General features: G+C 36.1%; 1 protein-coding gene across 11 annotated transcripts in view; it reads left to right on the top strand.

Moving 5' to 3' along the window:
• The first annotated feature begins 5,413 nt into the window (after positions 1 to 5,413).
• POSTN (periostin) overlaps positions 5,414 to 27,450 on the top strand; it is a 35,604-nt gene continuing 13,567 nt past the window's right edge. For all 11 annotated transcript variants that reach the window (XM_075085768.1, XM_075085739.1, XM_075085756.1 and 8 more), the window contains exons 1-16: positions 5,414 to 5,933; positions 7,458 to 7,556; positions 14,554 to 14,618; positions 15,897 to 16,054; positions 16,686 to 16,850; positions 17,687 to 17,833; positions 17,993 to 18,134; positions 19,313 to 19,525; positions 19,686 to 19,820; positions 20,675 to 20,823; positions 21,346 to 21,482; positions 22,175 to 22,305; positions 25,118 to 25,248; positions 25,419 to 25,521; positions 25,880 to 25,947; positions 26,531 to 26,576. In XM_075085768.1, the coding sequence (XP_074941869.1) occupies positions 5,812 to 5,933; positions 7,458 to 7,556; positions 14,554 to 14,618; positions 15,897 to 16,054; positions 16,686 to 16,850; positions 17,687 to 17,833; positions 17,993 to 18,134; positions 19,313 to 19,525; positions 19,686 to 19,820; positions 20,675 to 20,823; positions 21,346 to 21,482; positions 22,175 to 22,305; positions 25,118 to 25,248; positions 25,419 to 25,521; positions 25,880 to 25,947; positions 26,531 to 26,576 (2,011 nt within the window). In that variant the 5' untranslated portion in view covers positions 5,414 to 5,811. The remainder of the gene's footprint in view (positions 5,934 to 7,457; positions 7,557 to 14,553; positions 14,619 to 15,896; positions 16,055 to 16,685; positions 16,851 to 17,686; positions 17,834 to 17,992; positions 18,135 to 19,312; positions 19,526 to 19,685; positions 19,821 to 20,674; positions 20,824 to 21,345; positions 21,483 to 22,174; positions 22,306 to 25,117; positions 25,249 to 25,418; positions 25,522 to 25,879; positions 25,948 to 26,530; positions 26,577 to 27,450) is intronic.

Below are 27,450 nucleotides of genomic sequence, written 5' to 3'. Positions count from 1 at the left end.
AGTATCTCCAACTCTAAGTCACAATAACGACAACTTTGAGTCTTCCTTTCTCCTTCCCTTCTCTCCCAAATTCAGATGGCTTAGAGCTGTCTTTGTGTTTCTCCATCTAGCAATGCTTTCTGTGGTTTAATCCCTATATACATACACATGCTATGTCATGCATTCTTTGAAGGATGTCATGGGGAAGAATAATACAAAATTACTCTGCTAAACACCTTACTTAATATGTTGATTAAGCCTGTGAAGACAGATTAATGTATAGAATAAGCCTAGTTAGTGAAAAACAGTGGAAATATGAGGAGAAAAACCATTTGCAGAGGTGTGTCAAATGAAATTTAAATTTTAAAACAAAAATAATTTATATTTAGGGGTAAAGTCCTTTGTCTAAGTCCTGCAGTAACTGGCCAGAGAGAAATTAATCCAGTACCAGCTTCTTTCGAACCATAATACAATCATGCAGAGATTTGTTTTCACTTTTGTGTATTTTGTTGGCTGAGAGGTTTTTGATAAAGGAGGCTACATTAGAAGATTCAAATTGTATAGCTTGACAGTGAGAAACCTAATGAGATGTGAGAAGAGTCTAAAAGCTTTTGAATAAATAAACCCAACAGTAGGAGGAAAATTAATTAGCTCCTGCAGGTGTGGTGTAGCTATGCTTGATAGGGTGACCTTAGTAAAAGTGAAAATTTAGGCAGAATACCAGCAAAAGGCCCTGTAGGGCTGGTCATTAGGTTGGAAAATAGCAGAGGAAAGAAGTTAATAACTCAGCCGATCACCAGAAAACATATGGTACTGTAAAGTAATCTTATTCAACATAGTATACTTCTAAGTGTCTATTCCCTGAAAAACAAACCACCCAAGAAAGGAGCCAAAGGGTAGGATTCTTCTCATGTGACATTGTGCTGTCTAGATGTTAGGAATCTAGTTCAAACTAGTTACCTCATCTGCTCTGCTGTTAAAGGAGAGAGACCCTTACAGAGCACAAATTATCTGCACCTAAAATCTGAATTGCCCTCTTTCCATCTGGGGTAAAAGGGGAGCCAAGATGACTAGCTTTGACTTTGAGATGGCTACATTTAAGTGCGATGACCCCTAGTTTGAAAGCCATCGCATCAAAAATCATCTGTGGAGCAGGGTCATGATGTTTCAGAAGTGAGTTAGGATACCTTAAAGTAAAACCCTGATGTGACAGAAAATAAGTGGGTAACTTAAGAAGGTTTATTAGCAACTAATTATTAGTGATATTTAAAAACCCTGTATATTATATGAGTTTGTGTAGAAACCAGGCTGCATCTGATCTAAGCATTGCTGAGTCCTTCACTACACCAGGGGAACTCCCTTCCCTTGGTAGTTTGTGTTGGTAGCCAGGCCTACCATGACCTGCACTTAATTTTTTTTTTTTTAAAATCTAATTTAGATCTCCAGAAGGTACAAATTGTTACTGAATTAAACTGATCATGTTTTACACCTTTATAACCAGTGGTTCTCTGCGAGGTATTTTTAAGGAAACAGACAACTTTTTACATGTTTTTTCATACTTTTTCATGCTTTTTTGATGGGATTCCTAAGTGGTGCTGCAGTAAACCACCAGGTGTTAAATAATATTTTCCCCTGACTGCAGCTTCCTTACAACACTCCTGTAAGGCAGATATGCAGAGAAGCCACATACCCCAGCTGTGACTGGAACCGAACTCTTCTAAACCTAAACCCTTTAATCCTAAGGTGTATCACATTGTACTTACAAACACTATATTTCTTATACACCTGTTACTTTCAACCTCCTAGTTTGTCCAAAAGGACAGTGGGTTACTTAGCTTCTTCTAGTACACATCAGTGGCATTCCTAAAAACAAAATAATTTTTTTAAAGAAGAGACAGTGAATGTTGCTCCAGATGTAAATTACTGATCTAAGTGAAATTAATGACAAAAATCCCAAATTTGCTGAATCAAGTTTTCCAAGGAAACCTAAGGATTCAAGCAACAACTGCAGGATGGAGAGAGCCTCTCTTTTAATCTTACAACTTTTTTGCCCATTTGCTCTCTCCTCTAAGCACACATACACTCACCCGACAGAATTAGTTATATACACACAACATTAATTATAAAATAAAGAAGCAGAATATATGTAATGCATGATACACATTGTAAATGAACAGAAACATCTGCAATTTTTAACTGGGAAGACAGTATCTGAAACACCTTTAATTTCCTTCCATTCTTATTTGCTAAATTTCTGCACCTTATCAGTAGAATTAAACACAAGTCACTAATAGGTAGATGCTTCTGTTACGTCAATTTGATGCAAAGGTACTTATTCAAAGCCCTAAATATTTGAATGCAAGGATTCTTAAATCATATAATTAAACTATTCCTTTTTAGGAATAATAAAACAAATTGCTTTATCATACAATAAATTCATAGTGTAAAGGCTTAACCCAGCTTCAAGAAAATTACTTTTACAGAGTTCTCTCCACTAGAGGTCTCTAGAGAAATACAAGAAACAATTCAGAATAGCAGATACCTTAGACTTTTCTTCTCGACGCTATTTACATTTCATGGAAGATGAAAATCAGCACTTGTTCTATACTTGTTCCAGGTATTTCTTTGGAGATGCTTCTTCTGCTGTTGATACTAAAAAATCCTGTTACTGCAATAATAATTCACATCCATGAGGTGTTTTAATGCATTTTATAATTAGATTTTCAACATTTATAATTATAAATTCAACATCACACCCCTTAGGAAGTATGGAATTGCACAAAGCATTTAGCCAAAGGAAGAAAAAAACTAAGGTGGGTACTCAGTCACTACTTTAGCCACCTTGCTAAATAAAGAACAAATTAAAATAAATAAAGTAGCAATGAGCACAAGTTAATAAAGTGTTGGTTAACCAGAACAGTATTTTAGTTAGCAAATTATGAAGTGATTACTCTCGTGTGGCGTTCAGCACAGCACTATATCACAGACAAAACAGAGCCTGGCTTCATTGTTTGTTTTTATATCCAGGTTAATGTAAACATGAATAAGGACTAGGATTCATGTAGTTGGACTATTTTTTCTTCTTGATGCTTTTTGCTCTTTGGGTTTTTGCGGGATTTGTTCTGGTTTGTTTTTTTGGTTTGTTGGGGTTTATTTTGTTGGCTTTGGGTTTTTTGTTTGCTTGTTTTTAACTAGAAGTCCTTAAATTACAAGGTTGTGCAATTTCCATTGTATTTCCAGTTAAAGATGAGTTATATCCGTTTAAGGATCTGTGCATTCTTGCGTCACTCACCAGAATAACTCATTCAGTGATTTAGAGATTTTTCAGAAAGTCAAGCTTATGATTGTTATTCTTTTCCTCATGTTATCTTATTTCAGTGAACTTTATGTCTGTGTTAACTATTTTTTACTGACATTTGCCTCATTAAATATAATTATGTCACCACATTTGCTATAAGGTTTAATGTTGATTATCCTTTAATTTGGTTAATTAATATGTCTTTATATTTGCATATTTTTTCATCACCTGTTTCTATGCTGCCCTATTACCCCTGCCACCAAGTTTCACACTAAGTTCGACACAACAATCCTTCAGATCTTTTCTTCTACACTTCTGATGTGAAAAGGGGCGTTTTGTAACAATAACCTATGGAAGTGGGGAGCTGAATGATCTTAGGATCACTATTTGCTCCCATTATGTCCAGCTCCTAGCACAATCAAAGACAAGTGGAAACAGAGAAGAATAAGGTATTATTAATAAGAACTACCAGTTTAAGAATTATAGCCTACTGTACCTTACGCAGAGAACAAATAGGGTTCTCTGCAATTTGAGATTTGGTCACTAACCAGAAAGCTGGAAAAATCTGGAAATAAAAACACTTGCTCCGCTCAGATTGCTCCTTCTTTAGCTGTGATGGCTAGCCCTCTAAACAACGGGATCTCTGCGCATGCAGGATTAATTTCTACTCATTTTTTGATGCTACATGGTAAGTGTGGAAGTGAAGAACATGAGCTATGCTGAGAGTTGAGAGACTCAGGAAGGAGGCACTCCTGAGAAGACAGGTTACTGGGACAGTTCTGGGACTTTCTGAAGTTGGTCAAGTTACTTTAACAGAGTATCTTCTAATTTTTTTCATCTGTAGATTAAGAACTGTAAAGGGTAATCAACTGAGGGCAATTAGCAACTTGAAATGCCATAGCTAGACATTTAAGAGGTGATATTTCTTACTGTATTTCTTGCTGCAAAGAGCAGAAGGTGATAAAAGCTCTGAGATGAATAGAAGGAGCACAGCAGTGATGTTAATGATTCTATGATTCTCCTAAAACTTGTAATATTTTATCACAGAGTTGACCCGTCACTTCCATTGGCTGATCTGACAGTGATGGTTTCAGGCATGGAGTTTTACTGAGTTCACACAGAGTGACTCTAGAGATGCTGACACTTCCATGAGTTATCTCGAGTCGCTTGCAGGTAGGATGAGTACAGGTCGCAGTAGAAAATAAGTTAACCTACCATTTAATCAAATGTCCCTGTTCTTAACCTTAGAAACCATGAAATGCTATGGCTATGTAAGACGTGGCCTTAATCATGAAATGTCTATATAAATCTATGTCTAGTTATAAACTTTACCTATGATGATATATAGGAAATAGTCATTGTCTCTGCCCACTGCTCTTTCCCCCATTTGTGTCTGTTCTATAATGAGAGGTTGGTCCCAGGTGTGCCAGTTGAATACTGCATCCATTTCCAGTTATTCACCTCACTACTTGTTCTGGTTTGGAGGAAGAAATTACAGCAAAGTACCGCCATTAGCACTCACCGTACTTTCATAAAGATCTGAAATGGTCTATAGACTATACCTTGAAATTTTATTCATATGCAAACACTTCTATATAAATGGCAGAATTTTGTCCTTGACATGAAAATTCAAACCGCAAAATGAAAATGCAAACTCCTGAATTGCACTCCAAACACCAACTGTCCTGTCCCTGGACCCTTAAGACTGACACTTTACTGGAGGCTTGAGCCTGTCACTTCTGCCTCAGTCCCCTCATTTCCAGCTTGGAATTACATTTTCCATCTACTTCATGAGAGGCTGACAAGGACTGACTAAGTATAGAAAGGTACATATTCAAATTTTCAGACACTTGGTGACTTTTACATGATTATATAAAGCTCTGAATAAAAGCATTATGTAATAGGAACTGCTATTATTAGAATTAAAATTAATATTTAAGCTAATAATGCATTTGATTCTGTAACTTCATAACCACAATGTGTGTTAATACAGCTTTTTTTCTCAAGACAAAAATGCTATTCCAGGTTATTGACACCAGCATTGTTTGGAACTTTCATCAACTTCACTAGTTAAACAGCTTATAGCTGATAACTGTGACGGCATGGAAAACAAAGGAAAGCAGTGCAGTTCTTATGGGAACAGACATCTTCATCTGGGTTTGAACAAAACCACATGCAATGATCACGACCTCTGGATGCTTCAGTGCTATAAATACCAAATCATAAGTCAAAGTCTAAACTTCTCAAACTTTCTTTGCTGTTGTGTCAGCGGAATAAAATGCTAAGCCTTCTGTAATAGGAAGAAATTAGACAATCGGGGATTAAAAAATTGTTTTAAATGGATAATGTATGGTACTAATTTAGGTTACTGACACTGGCAGTGAAAGCTGCTGTTCTAAGGAGGGTGGTACGAAGTTTCAGGTTGATCCTGTGGTTCCCTCCCACCACCTTCCAACATGTATATAAGTTGTCAGCTCTCCAGACCCTTTGCCAGTTTTCTTTTCTAGACTTGCCAGAGCAACAGAGGACTAAAGATGAAGCTGTTTTTCTTATTCACCTTTTCAACTTTTTTGTTGTCTGCTTTTGAACAAGCAGCTGCTTCTGCTCACTATGACAAGATTTTAACTCACAGTCGAATAAGGGCACGCGACCAAGGGTAAGTAACTGGGGTTTATTTCTATTTTAAATGGGAGCTTGCTAATCTTTATTCTCCCCCTTCTTCTTGCATTATATTAAATGTGATTTTTCACTGTGAAACATTACTATCATTCAAGTAGAACTTTCTTTCTTAATTAATTTGACAAGAATTTTTCGTAAATAAAAAGCATTCTAGAGAGTTTCAGAAGGAGGCAGAATACTGTTAGACTTCACAAAATGTGGAAAAATCTAAAATCACCACTTGTCAATGGATAAAATACATGTGTTTTAGAATCGCTGAAGTTAATTACAGTTCATAAATAATGTAATGGGATGTCAGATATGTTTAATATATGTTTTCAAGTGTTTGAATAGAGTTGACACATATCCCACAGTATTTGCTTTCTTTATTCCAACCTAATGAAAATCATGAACTCTATTTAAATGATTTCTAAAATGGGAAAATATACTGGGAGCCCTTTGTAAAACTTCTCTTCCCACTAGAGCAATGCAGCAAGCTGCTCGGCAGGGTACCCAAAAGACAATACTTACAAGCCAGGCTGCTCAAAGACATGGAAATAATTTGAACAGCAGATGTCAGGGAGATACGTGTGTCTAAATGTGTTTTATTTCAGTCTTCTTATGTAAAAAACGTTCTGTGAGTAAGAATTGTTTACCATCCTATCTTTCTTTATTTAATTCCCTCTGCCTGCTACACACACACACACACACACACACACACGTGTATACACACACTGAACTTTTCAAATAAAGTTCAGTGGCTTCCCACTGACATATGTTCTAACTTTTGAACTGATTATTTTTTCTAACTGTAACAGTATAAAAAATAGTGACAAAATGTCTTTGCTCCATAGAATTTGCCCTTAAGAAATTCCTCTTCTGTATGCTACCGTGCTAAGGAAAAAGTATTCCTCATTTAAAATCTGTGACTTCTTTTATTTACATGCCAATTTACCCTTTGGTCCCCAGTAATTCCCAGAATGTTTGCTTAGGTGTCTGCGGTACTGCAAACTGTGGGTAATAAAAATAAATGATTGATTTAGAGAAGAGAGGGTTTCCTTCTACATAAAGAACAAGGCAGTTTTCTTCCCCATCTCTCCATGAACTTAGCTACACAGATGTGTACAAGACAAAAATCAAAAGACCTTGATGGTATTCCCAGCTCAGTCCTTGGTGGCTGGTAATTAATTCACTGCACAGGGGGAAGGGAGAAATGTAAGGCATATTGAGACTTGATTAGGCACAGCTGGTGATCACTGCCCATCAGAGACAGAGGGTCAAGCCAGAATGCAGGGGAATCTTCTGTCCCTGCTGAGGGTGGGCTTGCCAAAGGACCCAGCTGGGCAGTCCCAGGAGCTTACAGTGCGGTTGCTTTTAAAGCACACCTGCCCTGGGAACTGAAGCCAGATGTTAATTTCTTACTCTTGCTCAACAGAAATGGTATTTGCTACTATTTTATATAAAACTTTTCCAAAGAGGTACAGAAACTTCTTTTTAAAATGTTTCTTACTCCCACCTGTAGCCCAAATGTCTGTGCCCTTCAGCAAGTTATGGGAACACACAAGAAATACTTCAGTACCTGCAGAAACTGGTACCAGGGAGCCATCTGTGGAAAGAAAGCGTAAGTATGCTCTGTTTCGTAACTATTCCCTATTCACTGAGATAATATAATGCACAATTAGAAAACTCTCCTTTTCTCAGAGGCAAACTGTTTCAAATACAGGCATGGGGAAAATTAAGTTCTAATTTTACAGGGTTATAGCTTCTCTTTAGCTGCTTCTAAAGCCACCTGGAAAACTGATCCAATAACTGTTGCCAAAAATAATCACAAAGGAGTGGAAAGTCTGAAAGTTACAGCATAGTATATAGCTTTTTTTAAGTTTAAGAGTCTTTAAAGTATTGGCTTCAGCAATACTGCTCTGTGTTAAGTATTCATAGCTCTATTTTAAACACAAAGAGATATGAGGTTAAGTGACCAAAACCACAGGGGGACCTAATAGGCCAGTTGTGAAAAGGACTCAGCACTACCCAGCAGAGCTGTGCACTCAGACCATGGCTCTCTGTAAGAAAAAAAAAAAAAAGTCAAAATATGGTTGTGGATACAGATTAAATCTGGGTGAGTTTGGCATTCTTTTGATATCTGTGTGTATATTTCAATTGTCACTTCTCAGAACACAAGTCACTGCCTTCTCTATGACAAAATGTCAAAGTCATTACTGGTTTATCAGCCATAGAGCAGCTTCAGAGTGTGAACACATACAAAACCCCAGTCCTGAACTTGGTCTGTGTCACTTAGAATTAAGTAATTTAACAGAGACTGACATTGTTTACCCAATACAATAAACTAATGTTTTTCTTGTGTACCACATTTTCTTTTGCTGTTATGCAATTACTTGGATGAATTTCTCAACAGTGGTCACAGGAAATCATTATTTTTATGTTACCATTATTCTTTTACAAGGTCCAAATTGGTCTCGGGTGACATTTTCAGAAAGGCTTGAGTGAACAGGGACACCCGGCTTCAGTTGCAACTCTGTCTTAGGGTATTAGAAGTCTTTTAGTGAAAGCCTATAAAACTCTTCCCAATGCCCAAGTAATATTTAAGTACACAATTTGAATAATCACTGAGGGATTGTATTCCCTAAGACATAAAGATGTTAAACTATACTGAGATATGGTGCAGATTATATGTCTGAGGAACTCAACTCCATTTAAAGTAAGATTTGTATTTAAAACTTTCCTAACGAACATCAACCACTGTTTTAGATGTTAATATAATGTAGAATAGAGATCTTTTGTTTCTGTGCCAAAGTCTGCTATAGCAGAGGCCAATATGGAAGAAAAACATCCACAGTGTAAGCAACATAAGCCAGTTGAAGATGACCGCCTTTGTAAACAAGCTCTTAAATTATCTTAAAACCGTTTTCTCTGATCAACAGTAATTCACTAAATAAGCTAGAAAGGAGAGCTTGAGCAAGCAGTGATGGACAGTTTACAATTAGTTAGTCATATTATTATTCTCCTGATTGTCTAAGTCATGAGTAAATAGGATCCACATTTTCCTGTCCATACTTCAAGTTTAAAAAAGTGTTTCTGAATATAGAAACAATGATAAATTCTGGGGAAAAACCCAGATATTTTTGACTTTAAACAATTACACATAGCTCGCATTGAATCCAAGTGAACTTGTACAAACAGAATATGTTTAAGTTAAAACTGCAACTATAGGACTTGTATGAAATTAATTGAACGGTTCTTTACAGAAAGTCAAAGTATCATTTGTTGACAAAGAATTAGACAAAGACACAGTCTGGGTTTGTGCTGGGGAATAGGGGAGGCACAAAAAAATAATGCAGTGTGTACATGCGTCACTAGCAGTGCTAATATGGCTACAATATATCATGCTCTCTTCAGTGCATCTACATATATGACACTTTCATAATAAAAAAGTATCCGTTTCCTGGTTAATTTTCAATTTTTCCTCAAAGCCACCTTTACATTTTGTTTATTTTTTTTTTTTTTTGCTGGTTCAGCTGTCCTGGCTGAAAAACAATTGAACAATTAAATTCATGGTTCTTCTTGAGCATGATCCCTATACTTACTAATGTAAAACTGATTCAGACTTCCAAATGATTATTTGTGTGAGAAAAATATATTCAGCAACAATTTTTTTACTGTTCAAATCAAACATGTAAATCAGACAGTAGTCAGGCAAGGTCCTGAAATGGAATTGGCTTGTGGTTTCTGCTACTCCTGTTGGGTGTCAGAGGGTTTGCATTTTTTGAGATTCCTGAAAGATGCTACATGTCGTAAGACAGTGTTGGAAAAGATCCTTAGGAGAAAGGCTGAGGGAAGATTTAGTAGGAGAAAGTTTTCTTCAACCTTCTTTCTGCAAAATGTTTCAGTGCTCTGACAGCATACCATAAATTAATGGAGCTGAGTTATGATTCCAGTACAGTGAGACACTGATTCCAACATACAGACTTGCCTTTCAAGCATTGCCATGGCCTTGAACTCTCAAATCTAAAGTCAGTCTAGAGATGAAGAACGATACCATGGCCCCGCCTGAGCTGACGAAAAGACCTGATTTCCATGGGCCAAGCTGTCACCTTAAACTTCCCGCTATTATAAAATTTAGTGGTTACTAATTACTTACTTAAGGAGGTGGAAGAAAGTAACAGCAGTAAGTTAGAGTGGACATAGAGCAAATCAAAATAAGCATCCTAAGCAGACAACTGGTCTGATTATTCTAAATCCCCAGAACTTTCTTTGGAAAGTAATTGACTGGAATCCTAACCAGTCTCGTCCATTTTGATTTTGGCTTTGTTAGAACCAATTTTTCATATGAATCACAGGTTTTTATACATCTGGTGATGGTAATAATCATAAATTTCCAGTCAAACTAGATTCTGTGTGGTCATTTGCCCCACCTCTACCTGCAATATTTTCAGGACCCACAGGTTTATAGTTTTTATCAGAATCTTTCCTTCTCCTTCAGGTGGCATTATAATACTGAGTTCCCTTTTCCTTCAGTGGACACGCTGCAAGTCGTCCAAAATACTTCACCTTTTAAGTGAAGTCTGCCATACCACTGACTTCTTTGGCACTACATTTTATTCCACTGCAGACACATTGGGAAGAAGGGTATTTCCTGAAAATTACTTAGACTGAAACTTGGAAATTCTCAAAGTCAGCTTTGGAAACCAACATACTCATGTGGTTTTATTCCTAGATAGTTGTCATATCTTCTCATGAGAAAAGGTCTGCTCTCAGCATAAATCTGACAGGGAATTCATTACTTTGCTGAGCTCCAGAAGTAAAATTAGTTGTGCAGTGATAGATACCTTCATGTATCAGGAAAAATAGTTTGAAGCGACAGGCAGCTTGGACTCATTGAACTAAAGTCAGGTCATGACTTTGTTCTCCTCAGTGACTAGAATTTAGAGGAATGTAAGCTGTAAAACATTTTATAGAGCCTGTGTAGGGCCCTAAACAAGAAGCCTGCTACAGCCAGCCAGAGGAAGACATTGAGCAGTGAGGCTCAGTGGATCTGGGCTTGAAAGCCTACACAAAATATTACCTACTTTCTCCTTCCTCTATTAACACTCCTATCATTGTATAAGCATTCATAGAGCAAGGCTAGAGAGGGAAAACAGTGTGTATGACAGTAAGTTAAGTCATGGAACTCCTGAGGAATTTTCTTGTGGCTGTAATAGAGCACCTGTTATAACTTACTCTTAGCTGTTAATGGGAATTTCACACACTCTGTACTCAAAACACAAATGCAGACATGACTAAAGAGGTTACTGTAATAAGAATGTTAATCCAAAGGATAACAGCTTTTCTTATATTAATATCTCCATGTTAACAAGTCCTCCCTAACTTGTAGATATGATGTATAAAATGTTACTTTAAGAATGCTTGTATTATTTACACTTCCTATCCACTGCTGTAAATTTCCAATTGGGATGTAACTTAAAGATTTGCTAAAATCAAAGTCTGTTGGACCAGAAGTCTTTCCACTGTTTCTCTGCAGTAGTTTATCTCCATGCCAGCAAGGAGTAGAAACAGATGAGTCACAGAGCTGACCTCAATAAACTGAAAACTGGCTCTGATGGCCAAGAATAACAAAGACATAGGTATCATTGCTCTGCGCCTTTCTCCTTTGGAATATACTCCTTTGGATAAGGTTGGAATAACTTTGAGCTAAAAAAAACCCCAACAACCAACAAGACAAAAAACCCACCCCAAAACAAACAAACAAACAAAACACACCAAAACCTTAAAAACTCCAAAACTCAAGAATTCAGCATTGCTTGTTATCTGAGTAACTGCTTTCTTCACTTGGGCACCATCTTATGCTAAACTAGTAGGGAGATACAGATGAGAATAATTTATGGTGTGAGACGGTACTTCCCCTGTGTACTCTGTCTACCCACAAGTGGTGCTGAAGAACTTAATTTTGCACTGAGTTTTATCTGGTTCTAACCTTATCTTGGGATCCTCCGTACAGACTCCTTTTCCCCCATTCCATCTTTCTCATGACATTCTGATACAGCTGATACATGGGCATTCTAATTGCAGTCAGCTGTAAGGGAACATGAATACTGTAAGTCGGAACTTACAGTAACCCTTGATATATTTAAAAAAAAAAAAAAAAGAAAAAAAAAAAAAGCCTTGGCTGTACATAACAAGTCACATGATAAAAAAGGCACTGATCTTGTAATGCTTGGCTGAAGAAGCATTTTCTTTCTTAACTATGGTCTTCAGCCAATTTTCTGCCTTTCATTAATTGTGTCATTGTTGGATATGGTAAGAAGACTAAACTTGCCATGTTTTATTCTATGCTTATAACTCAGCTTCCTCTTTCCTTTTTCCAAAAGCTCATTAAGACTGAAGTCTTTCATAGCTACTCATGGGGTAAAGGAGAGATATTTTCTATTCCATGGAAGGAAAGAATATTTCCTCATGACAAAGCAGTTCACAGAGCTGGGAGAACATTCTGGCTCCTATCCTGCTACGCAGTTTCTTTAATTAGATTTTTTTTTTTAATTAACTTCTGACAGGAGGAAGTGTATAAGGTTAATTTCCTCTTTAGTTAGAAAATCTGTAGCCTAAACTGCATGCTATTCTTGCATTCCCAAGAAATAACCATTCAGTGAATTGCTTTAAAGAAAGAGCTGTATTAAAAAGAACTATACAAATACTTTCAGTATCTGGCTTCTCGATTGAAAAGATGCACATGGCAGAAGGGTGAATATGTCATGTGTGTATATGTGTATGAGGGAATGGAGAAAAAATATTTTCATAGAACAGAGAAATGAAAGACTGTATTAAAAAAAAATAATCTTTAATCTCCACCAGGTCTATCAGATTGCTGTCAATTACAGAATTATAATCCTCACTTTAAAAATCATGCTTTGTAATGCTAATGTGTCATTGGTAATTGGATATGGTAAGAAGACTAAACTTGCCATATCTTATCCTATGCTTATAACTCAGCTTCTTCTTTCCATTTTCCAAAAGCTAGTTAAGACTGCAATCCTCCATAGCTGCTCATGGGGTTTGGGGAGATATTTTCTGTTCCGTGGAAGGAAAAAATCTTTTCTCATGATGAAGCAGTTCACACATTCTTTCTACTTTCATTGTTTAATGAAAATTAAATTAATGAAAAATTAATGAAATTTAGTGTGGATGTTGAAGGTCTTAAGTCCAACTTTTCATTTTAATAAGCTGTTCATTTTAATGTGTTTGTGGTTAACGTTTTGTCAGATTTAGTTTATGAAAAATGAGAGGAGTGTACTCAGCTGCCACCAAAGAGTCTACAAATTAAAATCTGGAATGTAGTGGTAAAGTCTTAGCAAAAACCTTCAATGAATTAGTACTCAGAACCCTAGCACTGCTAACATCAGCCACACCTACAAAAATAAATCTATTATGTAAAAATATGATGGCAATTTTTCCTTGTTATTCACAGTGTACCTTAATTTGAAAAGTAGTATCTGAAGTTTTATGCCTTAAATTTTATGTTTTAGGCTGTGGTAAGATTGTATAATATGTTGGCATTCCCTCTCCCAGGGAGCCAAAATCAACTCTGCAAAAACATTAGTGAATTTGAGCTTTTGTGTAAGAGAGGAGAATTTGTCAAGCAGATCTATGGCAGAGCTTTTATTGCTGTCATATTAATTAAGAAGACATCATATCTTATAAGACCATCAATGCTAAATTGAATGTTACAGTATAGAACTACCAATTAGCCCTGGTTTGCTGTCACACATAGCTTTCACGTATTCAAGAATGAGATTATTTTATTGACATTATATAACAGTCCCCAGTCCCTGGTATTACTAAATTCTATGCATGCTGTGATGATGTATCCTTTTAACTCTGTTTTTTATTTCTTGTAGTGTGGTTTTCATCCTCACTTCATTTACCAGCAAACTTTTCTTTGTGTCCATCCATCCTTTAGTGACTTCCTTCTTTATAACCTGCTTTGTCTGTTCTTAAATAGTTCTCTCCCTCATTCCTGAGCTTCTTCAAAGTCTTCCTTGAAAAACTGGGGCTCTGTCATCCCACTGCCTATCACCATACAATCCACAAGACTTTTTCCTGTTTACTTCCTATATGCAGTATGGAGGTGACTCCATGTAGTCTTGTTTTAATTTCTGTTCAGTTCATTTATTGGTTTTTTTTTCCTTTACAACCTTGCTGCCACCGTTTTCTCTCAATATCCTCACTTTAGTTTTCCTTTTCTTCAATCCCATCTAATGTTTTCAAAATAGAGAGGTTAAATTAAATTTCTTCAGCTGCTGTTCTAGTCACATAATCTTTTAATAACTCTGCGTGAGATCCACAACCCCTCCCACATTCCTTCCTAGCACTTAAGCTTAATGATGGCAGTAATTCTGTAAGTTCAAAAGCCTTGCATGTAGTAAAATACAACCATTTTTTTGTCTATATAGAAAAGGCTGAATGATAAAAAAGGGATAAGCATCTGGAGAGTGTGTACTTAGAAATGAAAAAAATGATAATAACAAAATTAAAAATTACACTAAGATAAAATTAGTGTACACTGGTCCTGATTATTATTTCATTGTGGTTTTGTCTATATCCCACAGAACTGTCTTATATGAGTGCTGTCCTGGATACATGAAGATGGATGGTATGAGAGGATGTCCTGCAGGTACAAGCTTATTTTCATATGCATAAGACCATATATTAGAAGCATTACAACACAGGAGACTTTCAAAGGTGGTCATCTTGAGAAATGATTGCCTCTTTTTAAGAATTACTGCCTGAGGACACACAACTTCATTTGCATACAGCCAAAAGAGATAAAAATCAGCCAGCACTGGATTTAATAATGCACTTTAAGCTGAATTTCCCAGCTCCTCCCAGTTTCTGGACTGGAGAGCCATGATAGTGTCTTCAGTTCCCAAAGCTGCCAAAGAACTTTTATCCCTATTCCCATCACACCCCAGAATAACCTAAAGCATACCAGTGAGGTCAGAAACCCAGGACATGAGGTGTGGCGTATTCTGTTTATTCCTTTTCCTAAAAGACTTGAATCTTCATATATAGTAAAAAAGGGTTACAGGCCTTAAATAAACTAAGGAGGAGTAAAAATGAAGACAGGATTTCTCCTGTTTGTGCTATTCTGTTTTGCATAAATAAAATTAATTGCAGCAGGGAAGAGTAATCTTAGAAGGAATATATTTCATAACTTTAGAACCCTATACCTGAACTAATCCTTTTCCATTCAATAATAGTTAGGCATATGTAAGGCAGAGTACAGTTTGTTTAGGTGAATTATTCTCACTTTAGATGTTTACATTAGGATGAGATCAGTCACACTCTAGAATTGCCTGCTCCTCTCCATGACCATAAAAAGAGCCAAGAACAACTAGCTTGCATGCAGATGCCTCACTCCTAGATGCTTAGAATTAGGAAAGATTAATCCTGTTCTTATGTAGCAGTGTTTTAACTGTGAGACTACGCCTACTCTTACTCTCTGCATTAATCAATATATGCACAAATCACACACTGGAAGAAGAGCAAGAGGCCTCACAGGAGATATTCTGGTCCACCATGACCCAATGAGATCCACTCCATTGAAATTTTTGTGATTATAGATAGAATTTACTCCTGTCCTCAACAGATAGCCTCCCATTTCAGGTTGGGTTGGCACAAGACAACTCTTCTAAAGAAAATATTACAATATGTGGTTTTGTTTGATCTAATTTTTAATTAAGCAAACAAAGAAAAAAAATAACAAGCAGATGTGCTTGGATGGCTTTTGAGTATGTTGGCTATGGAATTTTAATCCAAGCACATTGGCATAATATTGATTTAAACAGTTTCAGAAAGGCAATAATATTGTCCGACAAAAAGAAACAAAGTAGATGTGATTGTGAGAAACTGGATGACTGAAGATTTTACAGCATTCTTATGTTTATTTTAGTTGCTCCTATTGATCATGTATATGGTACACTTGGTATTGTGGGAGCTACCTCCACTCAGCAGTATTCTGACATATCAAAGCTGAGAGAAGAGATTGAGGGACGAGGATCATTCACTTTCTTTGCACCAAGCAATGAAGCCTGGGAGGAATTAAATTCAGTAAGTGTGTGTATGTGTGTTTGTGTGCACACATGTATGTGTTAAAGTGTGTTTCTCTTTCAGCTAATATTTTAGCTGCAACAGCTAGACTATAATGAGGTAGACTAGAAACAATATTGACATTTTAGATATAAAAGGACATTACACAAGTTATAATAAAAAAATTTACATTAACTTTTTTGAAGCTAGAGGTTCTGAATATATTTTCAGGAATACTAAACAACCGTCTTTCTTATTTAAGCACTTGCATGACAAATATTAATATTGTTAGTGTTATTAGCATAGTTATGGAGAATCTGACAGGAATTCCAGTATTTGCATGATGTAGAGTATAATTGTACTTTGTCAGGTGTCCTTCTTTTAGCAATGTTTTAAGTTAAATAAATATTGGATCAATGCTCCTTCAAGGACTTGTCTGCAATGACACCTCTTGTCTTCTTTGTGAGCATATCAGACTAAAGGATCATTTAAGTAAGGCCAGACTGATAGGTATCAAATTTGTCACTCCTAACATGAAATATCCATTGTTCAATATATTGAAAGCGTATATTAAGGTAAAGTGATATGCACATCTTTCTGACTGGAAGAATTTTTTGAAGCTTCTAACTAATTAAATTCCTTTTTTCTTCAGGAAATTCACAGGAATTTGGTTGACAATGTAAATATTGAGCTATATAACGCTCTCCACCACCACATGGTAAACAAGCGCATGTTGACGAAAGACCTTAAGAATGGCATGACTCTTGTGTCTATGTATAATGACCAGAAATTGCTTATTAACCATTATCCCAATGGGGTAAGTCTATTCACATTTTTTCCCCTTACATAATTATTCAGTTATAGCCATTGCTCTTTCCTTTATTTCCTTCTATAGCTAAGAACATAGCTTATAGAAGGTTCAACACCTAGCAAGTCAGTTGCCACTGATAAAAATGAATACATTTTCTCTTGAAGAAACTTTGCTTGCTGTGTAGACTAATCACTAAGAAAGAATTAATGGACACGTGGTGTTTTGCTGGTTAGAAATCAAAATTCAAACAAGAATGAACTTTCTTCCTAAAAGACAAAGCCTTTTGTGGGCAAAATATACGATCATAATAAATCTGAGAGCAAAATCTACTATTAATCTCAATGTGTTTACAAAATAATATTGAATCAGATCTTTTATTTGGAGTGCGCAGTAGAAACACTTAAGATTGTAGGGTACGCACATCCATTATTTGCCTGGAAAAAAAAAATTCTTAGAAATATTAGAGGTCTCCCAGTCAAGTCACTTATCTTTGTTGCCTTAAAGGCATTAAAGTGTTTATGTTGGGCTACAGTTTGCATCAGTAAAAAACAATACAATCACCATATTAACCAGATGTGGAAAATGAGTCTGAATGATTGCACTAAGAAATAAGACATGAATATGAAATCCTGAAAGCCTGAATAAATCTGCTGTTAGCTTTCCAGAAGCTTAGTCAACATTTCAAATCTTACAAGATTTTACTTAAAATTTAAAAAAAAGCTGAAAGAAAAACAGTAAATACATGATGTACAGTATATACGTTGCCAGTCTGTAAGAATCAGATTCCAAGTATATGATCAAGATAATGCTTAATTTTCTACTGCTTGATTCTTCACATATAGGTTGTTACTGTTAACTGTGCCAGGATCATCCATGGCAACCAGATTGCTACCAATGGTGTTGTTCATGTCATTGATCGTGTCCTGACAGCTGTTGGAAATACCGTTCAAGATTTTGTTGAAGTCGAGGATGATCTTTCATCTTTTAGAGTAAGTGGACAAAAATGAAAACAATTTTCTGTAATCATTCTATAACACTGATCTCAGTCTAGCATTAAAGTACCTCTGGTCACTAGGTGAAACTAACCAGATAATATATTTTGGTACTATTTTAAATAACCAGCGTTAAAAAACAAATTTGTTTTCTAGGCTGCTGCCATCACATCAGAAGTCTTGGATATTCTTGGAAGGCCTGGTCATTACACACTCTTTGCTCCTACTAATGAAGCTTTTGAGAGACTTCCAAGGGGAGTCTTAGAAAGGATCATGGGTGACAAGGTGGCTTCTGAAGGTATGTAACCTCTTTTTGCAAATGAGGAATACAGGTGAGTAGATCAGGAGGTAGGTGCTACATTATCCTGGTAGCTCTGAAATTAAGCACCTGCATATAGGAGGAGTTATTTCTTCTGACTTTGATTTTTCCAGTTACCTAAGGATTACAATTCACTGAAAACTTAGTTTCCAAAACTTTTTAAAGGAAACTGTGAAGATATAGGCACACTGATATTTCTATCAGCTGCATAGTTACAATAAAGATTCCTGCCTCTAGGAACACAGGGCTATCTGAATGTGGGATTCTCTCATAGCTTTCTCTTGAACAGCTTTTCATACAAAGAAGACATGTTCTTGTAAAAGGAAAGTTCTGCCCTGTGAGTTGAACTGAATTTATACTATATATTCTGACAAACCATAATAGTCAGCACACTTATTCTAATGAGAACTACAATAAAACTAGATAATAATTGAATCAGTCTGTTATGTGAACTATGATGTAATAGACTACTAAGAAATGGAAGGCTTAATTTCTATTCCCATTTATGAGCTCCATTGCACTAAAGTTCTCCATCATTTCATTATAGCCTCATTAAGTCACTGTGCAGTATCTCATTAGAGAATGGTGAAAACAGAGAACTGGGTTAATTTTGATGTGAGCAAATGACTAAAAATGGAATACTGAAATAACACGGAATTTTTGTTGTGGGTTTTGGGGGTTTTTTTTTTTCCAGTTTCTTTCAGGAATTTTTGGCTGATTCTTTTGGTACACACAGAGGATAGTGCACTGAATCTCACTTACATAGTAAGGCATAACAAAATGTAAATATTGGGCTGACTTTGCATAGCCTATAGAGTTTTGTACTCAAAGGTCTATCTGGAGCATATCATCTGCAGTCGCTGAGTTATATACTCTGTTACATGCAGATCATAGCATAACCAGTATAGTTTTCATAATATAAGGCATGCCAAAGATTTTTGACCATTAAGTTTTAGAGGACTGTAGTATCAATTTTCATATAAATAACTTTCAATAAAGCATCCGAGTGCAAATAAATATGCTAGACAAACTAATAAATTATTAAAATAGTGTAGAAGTAATAATTTATCTCACACCTATATGTGAATTATATATATATAAAATGAATATATGTGTCCAAACACCTATACATGAACTTCTTCCTCTTTTCTCCACAGCTCTTGTGAAGTTCCATATTTTAAATATTCTCCAGTGTTCTGAAGCCATCACAGGTGGAGCTGTCTATGAAACCTTGGAAGGAAACACAGTTGAAATCGGTTGTGATGGTGACAGTCTGACTGTGAATGGAGTGAAGATGGTGAAACGCAAAGATATTGTGACAAGCAATGGTGTTATCCACCTCATTGATGAAGTGCTAATTCCCGATTCTGGTCAGTGATGTGTATGGAAAACTTCTTACACCGAATACATGTTCTACAAGCTTACCCAGCTTCCCTCAGATATATTGTTATGGATAAGCATGTAGAATCCAAATCAGGAAAAGGAATAAAATGTGTGTTAAAATACCTTTTCCTATTCCTTTATTTGCAGCCAAGCAAGTCATTGAGCTTGGTGGTGCCCAGCAGACTACTTTTACAGACCTGGTGGCACAGCTAGGACTGGCATCTTCTCTAAGACCAGAAGGCCAATACACTCTCCTGGCACCGCTGAATGGTGCTTTCTCAGGTTAGTAGCCTTAAAAGATTATGCTCTGAATGTCAAAATAAACAAAAATATGTGCTACCCTGACAGTTTTCCAAAAAAGTCCCAGTACTTGTTCTAAGTCCCAAGGAAAGAGAGCCATAGGGAAATAGAGATACTTTGCTCTTTCAGAATACATACCATGCAGAAAGACAAAACAAGCCTAACCACCATGTGGCACAGCTTGTTTTTAGTGGTATCATTTCTTCACGGAAATTGTATCACTAAAATAAGATGCAAAATATGCACAGACAGATTTTGGGAAAGATATTAAGAGACTGCTAGCTCCCATAGTATTTGCATTACTTGCATTAAATTCACAACTTATTTGTTCTCAAACATTTATACAAAGAGGTTGGTATTTTCCAGTACGTTAAAGCAGAAAGAAACTGATATAAATATACTATAAAACAGGTGTTTGTGTATTTGTAGAAGTGACCACATTTAGCATCCTGCCCTTCACCCAAGAATTTGAGTGTTAACTCACAACCACAGAAGCAAATTTGGAAAGGTTTTAAGGTGCACATGCAGAAAATAAAAGTTCTAATAAGAACTTCAACAGTAATTCAGAAAATGGAGCAGGCCCACATATAAAATATCTGCTATATTATTTATAGTAATTAATCCGGGCTATGTCAAAAGTTCATGTCTGAATTTAAGGAATGGCAATTTGCAGAAACTACTTAATAATTCATTTTCTGTGTACACAGATCCACCTAAGCCTTAGCTCAAGCATTTCAAAGAAAGATTCAGTATTTCTGTGATCTTTTAATATAGCACCCACAGTTAACCCTATCTGAATGAAATCACTACATATTAATATCTAAATGGCTTTGTAGATGACACCTTAAGGATGGATCAACGCCTTCTTAAAACAATCCTGCAGAATCACATCATAAAAGTGAAAGTTGGGCTCAATGAACTGTACAATGGACAAGAGCTGGAGACCATTGGAGGAAAACTGCTTAGAGTCTTTGTGTATCGCACAGTAAGTGAATGGGGCTTTCTAACAATATGTATCTCAACTATGAAAAACAAGACTCATGAAAGAATAAAGACAAAGCTGAATGAAGCCTCCAGCATTTACCATTATGACTATCTAGCAAAAACCTCTAAGGTTTTAAGCTAAGAAAAAATGAAAATCTGATCTTTATTGATGGGAACTTCGTTTGCATGGAAGGCTTTTTGGGAAAATGAAACAGATTTGACACTCCATTAATTACAATTTTTTAAACTAGTCTTTAGACCTAATTAAGAACATTCTCAAGGGAAGCTAAATCATCAAGTTTGGAAATATTTTCACCATATTAACTTGCTCCAGATTTCACTACTTCTGCTTTCTCAAGCAATATCAGATTTCCTGGCAGGAACATAAAATTTGAGTGTGGGAAATACATATGAATATTATTTTTAATATAATGTTGGGACCTATGCATCCATCTCATTTAATCAAATATGTTTAAATGTGTATAATTTTTTTAATATCTACACTTGTTTCTCTTTTAATCAGGCTGTATGTATTGAAAATTCATGCATGGTCAGAGGAAGTAAAGAAGGAAGGAATGGTTTTATTCACATCTTCAGACAGATCATCAATCCAGCAGAAAAGTCATTGCATGAAATGCTGAGAAATGATAAGCGTTTTAGGTGAGTAGTGATTCCAACAGCCCTGAGATTTGCCTGCAGAGGGTAACTGTATATACAGCACAGCTGATCTGAGAAATAGTTGTGGACTGTGCATTGATTTTGGGGGGCAGAGAAGGGGTTATTACCTCTTCAGAAAACAAAGGGGGAGGGGGGGAGGGGGGAAGGAAAAAGAAAGTGTTCTCCTCCAGCTGTATGCTGAAAGGGGTCCCAGACTTTATGCTAGAACAGTTGCTTACAGCACATAGGAGTCAGTAAGTCACCAGAACAAAAGGAGTAAGAGGGCAAAAGGAATTGGATGATACATCCAGAGCTATAAATGTAGTGGAGTCTGGAGGTTTAATTAACAAGTGTTACAATTCCATATGGGTACAGCATGACTGTATACCCTTCCAGTACATATTTCTGTCCCCTTCCCGCAAGTATCTCGATACTCCTACAGAGAGCAACCATTCTCCCTTCGTGTCTGGTCTATGGGGGTTTTGTTTGTTGAATTCTGCTCTGATACAGGCTGCCAATTATTTTTTTTTTCTCCAATCCTTTTCCTCAGTCTGATACTCTTAAGACTGCCTTTTTTCTCTCATTTTCCTGTCTTTATTTCACTAAAAAAATGAGGGAACTAAATGCCTGGACCGAAGTATAGTTACTACACTTCAACAGAATGTATTTGTGTTTTGTCTGTTTGTTGTAAACAGTGTTTTCCTCAGTCTGGTGAAAGCTGCAGATTTAGATGATGTTCTCTCACAGCCTGGACAATGGACTCTGTTTGTTCCAACTAACGATGCCTTTAAAGGTTTGACTGATGATGATAAGGATATATTGATAAGTAAGTAACATAAGAAAACTAGAAATATAAGCAAAGGTAAAATCAAAGGGAAAGATGGCTAGTGCATTTTTTACACAAAAGTGTGTGATGAAACAGTTTGCCTTTTGTACAGAGGCTGTCATAAGACCTCCCTAAATTAATTCCTTCTTGGGGGATAGAGAAAATATCTTTCTGGAAAAAAACATCCAACCTGAATTCAGATTTAAATTTCAACCCTTGATATATTTTGCCAAGGTGCAATTGCCTTCCAAGTTAAAATCTGCATTCATTTAATTAGCTTCAACTTTTCATCGTTCGACCTTGCTATAGACTTTTTAGTCTCTTTTATCACGTTTCTTTTCTAGTTGTGACCATTGCATTAAAAGATATGTAGTATTGATTTTCCTATCTTTCATTTCCTTTCTCTTATCTGCCTCCACACAGTGGTCTTTGATACCACCTGTGCTCTACAAGTTAAATTTTGAATATATATTGCTAAATGTCAATTTACATAATTTCCATCTTACACTTTTAAACACTTGAATTGTATGGATTTTTAACAAGATTTAAAAGTAGTTTCTTCAATGTCATGCTTTATTTCCATAAGAGAAGAAATGCACAATGAATACTTCAAATCTCCTGCAGAGTTTCCCACTAATGGGATAGACTGTAGCCACTGCACTATAAATATTTTTAGTCTATTGGAGAATAATGTGAATCTGGCCTGTGCGTAAGTGCAGGAGGAGTGGTTGCCTTGGATCCCACATCCAGAATGTCAGTCACAATTTCCATTCCTGCACTTTTCAGATCAAAGTTTGAAGACATGAAGCCAAATCCCATGAATCTTTAATAACTTCAAAAAGTACAGCTAGGAGCATTGATAAGCAGCAACCCCATCTCTATACAGCCTTTAACTCACTAATGAGACGCTGTGAATTTGAATTACCTCTTCAGCCATTTAAAGCTATCATAGTCTAAATTACCTTCTAATGTGATGTGTCTCTATTGGCTAACAGTAAATTAACAGATAGCCTAAATGACTAACATTAGATAGATTGCTATAAAATGAAGTGAAACGTGTCTCAAGGCTGTGAACTGAAGTAACTGGATAAATGCCATTATTTTGGTTTTACTGGACTATATAGTGGTTTTGTTGGACTATATAGTTGTTTTATTAACTAAGATTGAGTTTATCAGGTCTATTATTTTCGTCTTCAACTCGCAACTTGATGTTGTATCCAAGGGCCATGCCATTTTGGATTATTTCTGTAATTAAGAATACAGTTATATTTGCCATGCTGCTTTTCAAGGGGACCTTATGTACTATCTTTTCCTATCATTGAGACTTGGTTTCTACTTACTTTCCTTGCAGATGAGATTTTACTTTTCCCTCTTTTTAATTTTTTTTTTTTCAGCAGAATGTCCATTTTTTGTGTCAGATTACTTTCTGGAAATCTGTCTTGGCTTTGTTGCTTTGTCATAAAAATTAAACCTTAAAATATGCAATTTTTAAAGGAATATAAAGAAATAGTTTGTTTATCTGTAAGAAGGACACAAACCAAAGATTATTTTAACCAGTAGCCATTGTGACATAGAACAAAGGTAATCTGATAGCTTGTGAAAAGAGCTTTTGAATTGCCATGTTCAGGCTTTGTATGTAAATTGACACTATCTATGAACAGTCCAGTCAGAAAACCTCAGTTCTACTTTTAGTAGGAAGAAAAAGAGTATTTATTTGCACTTCAGTGGTAAAGTGAATTCCATTGATATCACTGATCAAAGCAAAAAGCAGAAAAAGGAAAATGTTCACTGAAAGAGACACCAGGAAAAAATTATAAACAGGCAGTATTTCCACTACAGTTTTGTCAAGGCTGAAACTCCTAATAACAATCAATATCAGTGTGTAGCGCTCATGTGAAACTTGTAATAGAACAGTCAATATACCATGTAATGGCAAGCAGATGTGTTTTAAAACTGCTCTGCTTGGTACCCTGTCTCCTGGGGAGGTTTTGGGTATTCCTGCAGACTATGACTCTGAACCTCCATGGACCCAGAGCACCAAAGAACCCTGTTAGGACATTAACTTGGGCTCCAGAATCCACTTCCTTTTTAAGACAGTTTTTTAAATGTTGGCTTTTTTTCTTCCCAAATAGGAATATCAAACTTTGAAATATGGAAATCATCCCTAGAATAGGGTTTTTTCCCCCTTTTCCCATCTTCTCCAAGCTGCGTCTGTTCTCTTTAAGAACATATAAAACCAGCGCTTCAGATAACTCCTTCTTTTCTGCCTGAAGTATATAGCAACTTTCTCATGCCCTGGGTGGGGAAATATGTGTGTATATAAAGAAATGTGAATTATCCCCAGTCATCTCAGAAGAGTGCTGCCACAAAAGAATAATTATATTAATTGTTTGCTGTGGTTACCTTTAACTGCAGCAGTGTTAGGACTGGCGATTATCTAGTAACCTGGTGAAATTTGATATTGCCTAGTGGTCCTGAAATTATTGTGTTTGTGAATTATTTGTGGAGCATATTTAAAAAAAGGGCAAAATATTCTGATTAGAGGTGCAAGAAAATAAAAGAAAATAATACAGAAATATAGGAAAATGCTGTCTGCTCTTCTGTTCTTTTATACAGGAGTTCTCATAGCATCTTTATGATTATATTCTGATTGTCTTTTTGTCATATGGTTGTTTTTTTCCCTTTATCATAATTTTAACAGATGAAAATTGTATGTGCTCATAGTAGTTTCATTCACACCATGCTTAATTCTGTCTCAATCTCTCCATTACCATTTAATTTTTACTCCTACTTTTCTTTTCTCTTCAAATAGGAGACAAAAATGCTCTCAGGAATATTCTTCTTTACCACTTGATACAAGGCGTTTTCATTGGAAGTGGCTTTGAGCCTGGAGTGACAAACATTCTTAAAACCATCCAAGGAGGGAAACTCTACTTGAAAACAGTTAAGTGTTGAGAAAGAAGTCTCCGTGATACAGCCTTGTAACAGGGATTTGACATTCCACGTCTATCTACATTACAGAATTGGAAGCATTCCTCTGAACATTATATTAGGGTTTGGGGTCCTTTTATAATGTCCCTGATAACTTGTGTTCTCTTTTCATCCTTTACCAGGTGAATGATACTCTCCTGGTTAATGAACTGAAATCAAGAGAATCTGATCTCATGGCAACCAATGGTGTCATTCATGTTATTGATAAACTCCTATATCCAGCAGGTGAGTATTAGTTCATGGAATTTATACACAATCTTCTGAATCTGCTTACATGTTATGTAGGTGCAATAACTTAAAAATTCCTTTAAAGAGACAGTTCCTATGTAGAATAAGAAACAAAATTTACCTCACTATTCATTTTGTGGAATAACCTTTCTTAAAACCATGGCAACACTTTGAAATACAAGTATATGGAAGACAAGATGCTGTAGGCTATCTTTTCCACTAATATGGAAGAATGTGTATGTACAAGTACATGTTTGTGTGAGTGTGTGAGAGTGATTACATCTCCTGATCACTGTAAATGAAAGTAAAATGAACACAGATGTGTTTCCTCTTACATGCCTATTTCTTTTGTCAGATCTGCCTGTTGGAAATGATCAGTTGCTTACAATCCTGAAGAAGCTGATTAAGTACATTCAAATTAAGGTACTCTTTAAATAATTATCCCTCCATCTTTTTGGCAGGATATGTGAACCTGCATACGTTATAATTCATAAGTGATTCTCTAGTCCTTCTGTTTATTCAGCAGACAACATATTCAATAGCTCCCTGTAACCCAGATATAATCATGAATGATACACTGTGCTCAACAGATAGTATTTACATTTTTCAACACCAAATAATTGCAGAATATTTGCATATGGATAACTCCAATGGGAACTGGCCCAGATCTGCTCTTTGGTTCAGGTATACTTTGTCATCTAGTGAAATAAATCACTTCTAAACCCTTGAGGCAATCCCGCTTTGAAAGAAATAACGAGTAGCTAATTTGCTGTGTTATTAAACCAACCAGCCTCAATAGCCTGTGGAGAAAAACAGGCATCCTTATCTATCTCAGCTATCCTCTTGAGATTACCTTCTCCCTCAACAATGAATGAGAGGACCTAGGCAAATATCATAGCCTAACTCTTAGATTAATGAAGCAGTGAATCCTACCCACACTCATTCAGAAACTAGAAGGCAAGTGCTCTATCTTTTAAATTTTAAAATTTCTTTTCTGTATTTATAGTTTGTTCGTGACAGTACCTTCAAAGAGATTCCACTGACGTTTTACAGTAAGTTCATTTTAAATTCTTCCAGATGGGTTTGAGATTGCTTTTTAAATGTTGCCAATTCCAATCTTGAATTGTAGATCTTTTTTTCAATCACAAAAGAAAGGAATTTCTGGGAAAGTAAGATGTGCCAATGAAGCACAGGAAGAGAAAGACTCAAACTAAAATGTTTCTGGCTGTTGTGCTACTGTATGTATTTTTCTCACTTTCCAGATGTGTTGCAGGAAAGTAACACTGAAGTAAGCTGTTCAAACTCTTTGGGGTAGGCAAGATACATATGGAAAAGATTTTTTCAGTTTTTAGCCAAGGTGCTATGCTTGGTGCATAGCAGAGTTGTACTGCCTCTCTCTCCAAGACTTAACACTGTACTGTACTGACTCTCCAGGACAGAACATAGACCAAACTCGTCACTGAGATGCTTTCTTTTTCATAAATGCTTCCAGAGGGAAAGACTATACATGTTCTACCTGTTTCCCGTACGTGCAAATATGAGGCTGGTATGGAAGGCAGGTGTTCTGACCACTTTTGCTTCAGGGAGTAAATGTAAAAAAGGAACCCTTTTTGCTCTCTTGCAGCCTTTCTCAGGGTTTGCATTTAGTTTCTGCATATAAGGTAGAACCTGTTGAAGCAAATGTTAGAAAACAAAGATCCTGCTGAAGCTTTGGCTTGTGAGGTAATATGAATTTGGGCAGATGATTAAATTTCTATAGGATTCTACCTACATTTCTCAGTAAAAATTGAGACCACATTAGGCTTTTGAAAATTGAGAATGGACATACTGAAGTTAGAAGAGTCTTGGAACAAAAAATGGAATAATCTCTCATGATGGCACATAGAATATGAGTCCACAGTGTGCCCTGGCAACCAAAAGGGCCAA

Source organism: Phalacrocorax aristotelis, chromosome 1 (genome assembly GCF_949628215.1).
Source record: "Phalacrocorax aristotelis chromosome 1, bGulAri2.1, whole genome shotgun sequence".
Taxonomy (NCBI): domain Eukaryota; kingdom Metazoa; phylum Chordata; class Aves; order Suliformes; family Phalacrocoracidae; genus Phalacrocorax; species Phalacrocorax aristotelis.
This window is presented reverse-complemented; position numbering and strand designations above follow the sequence as displayed.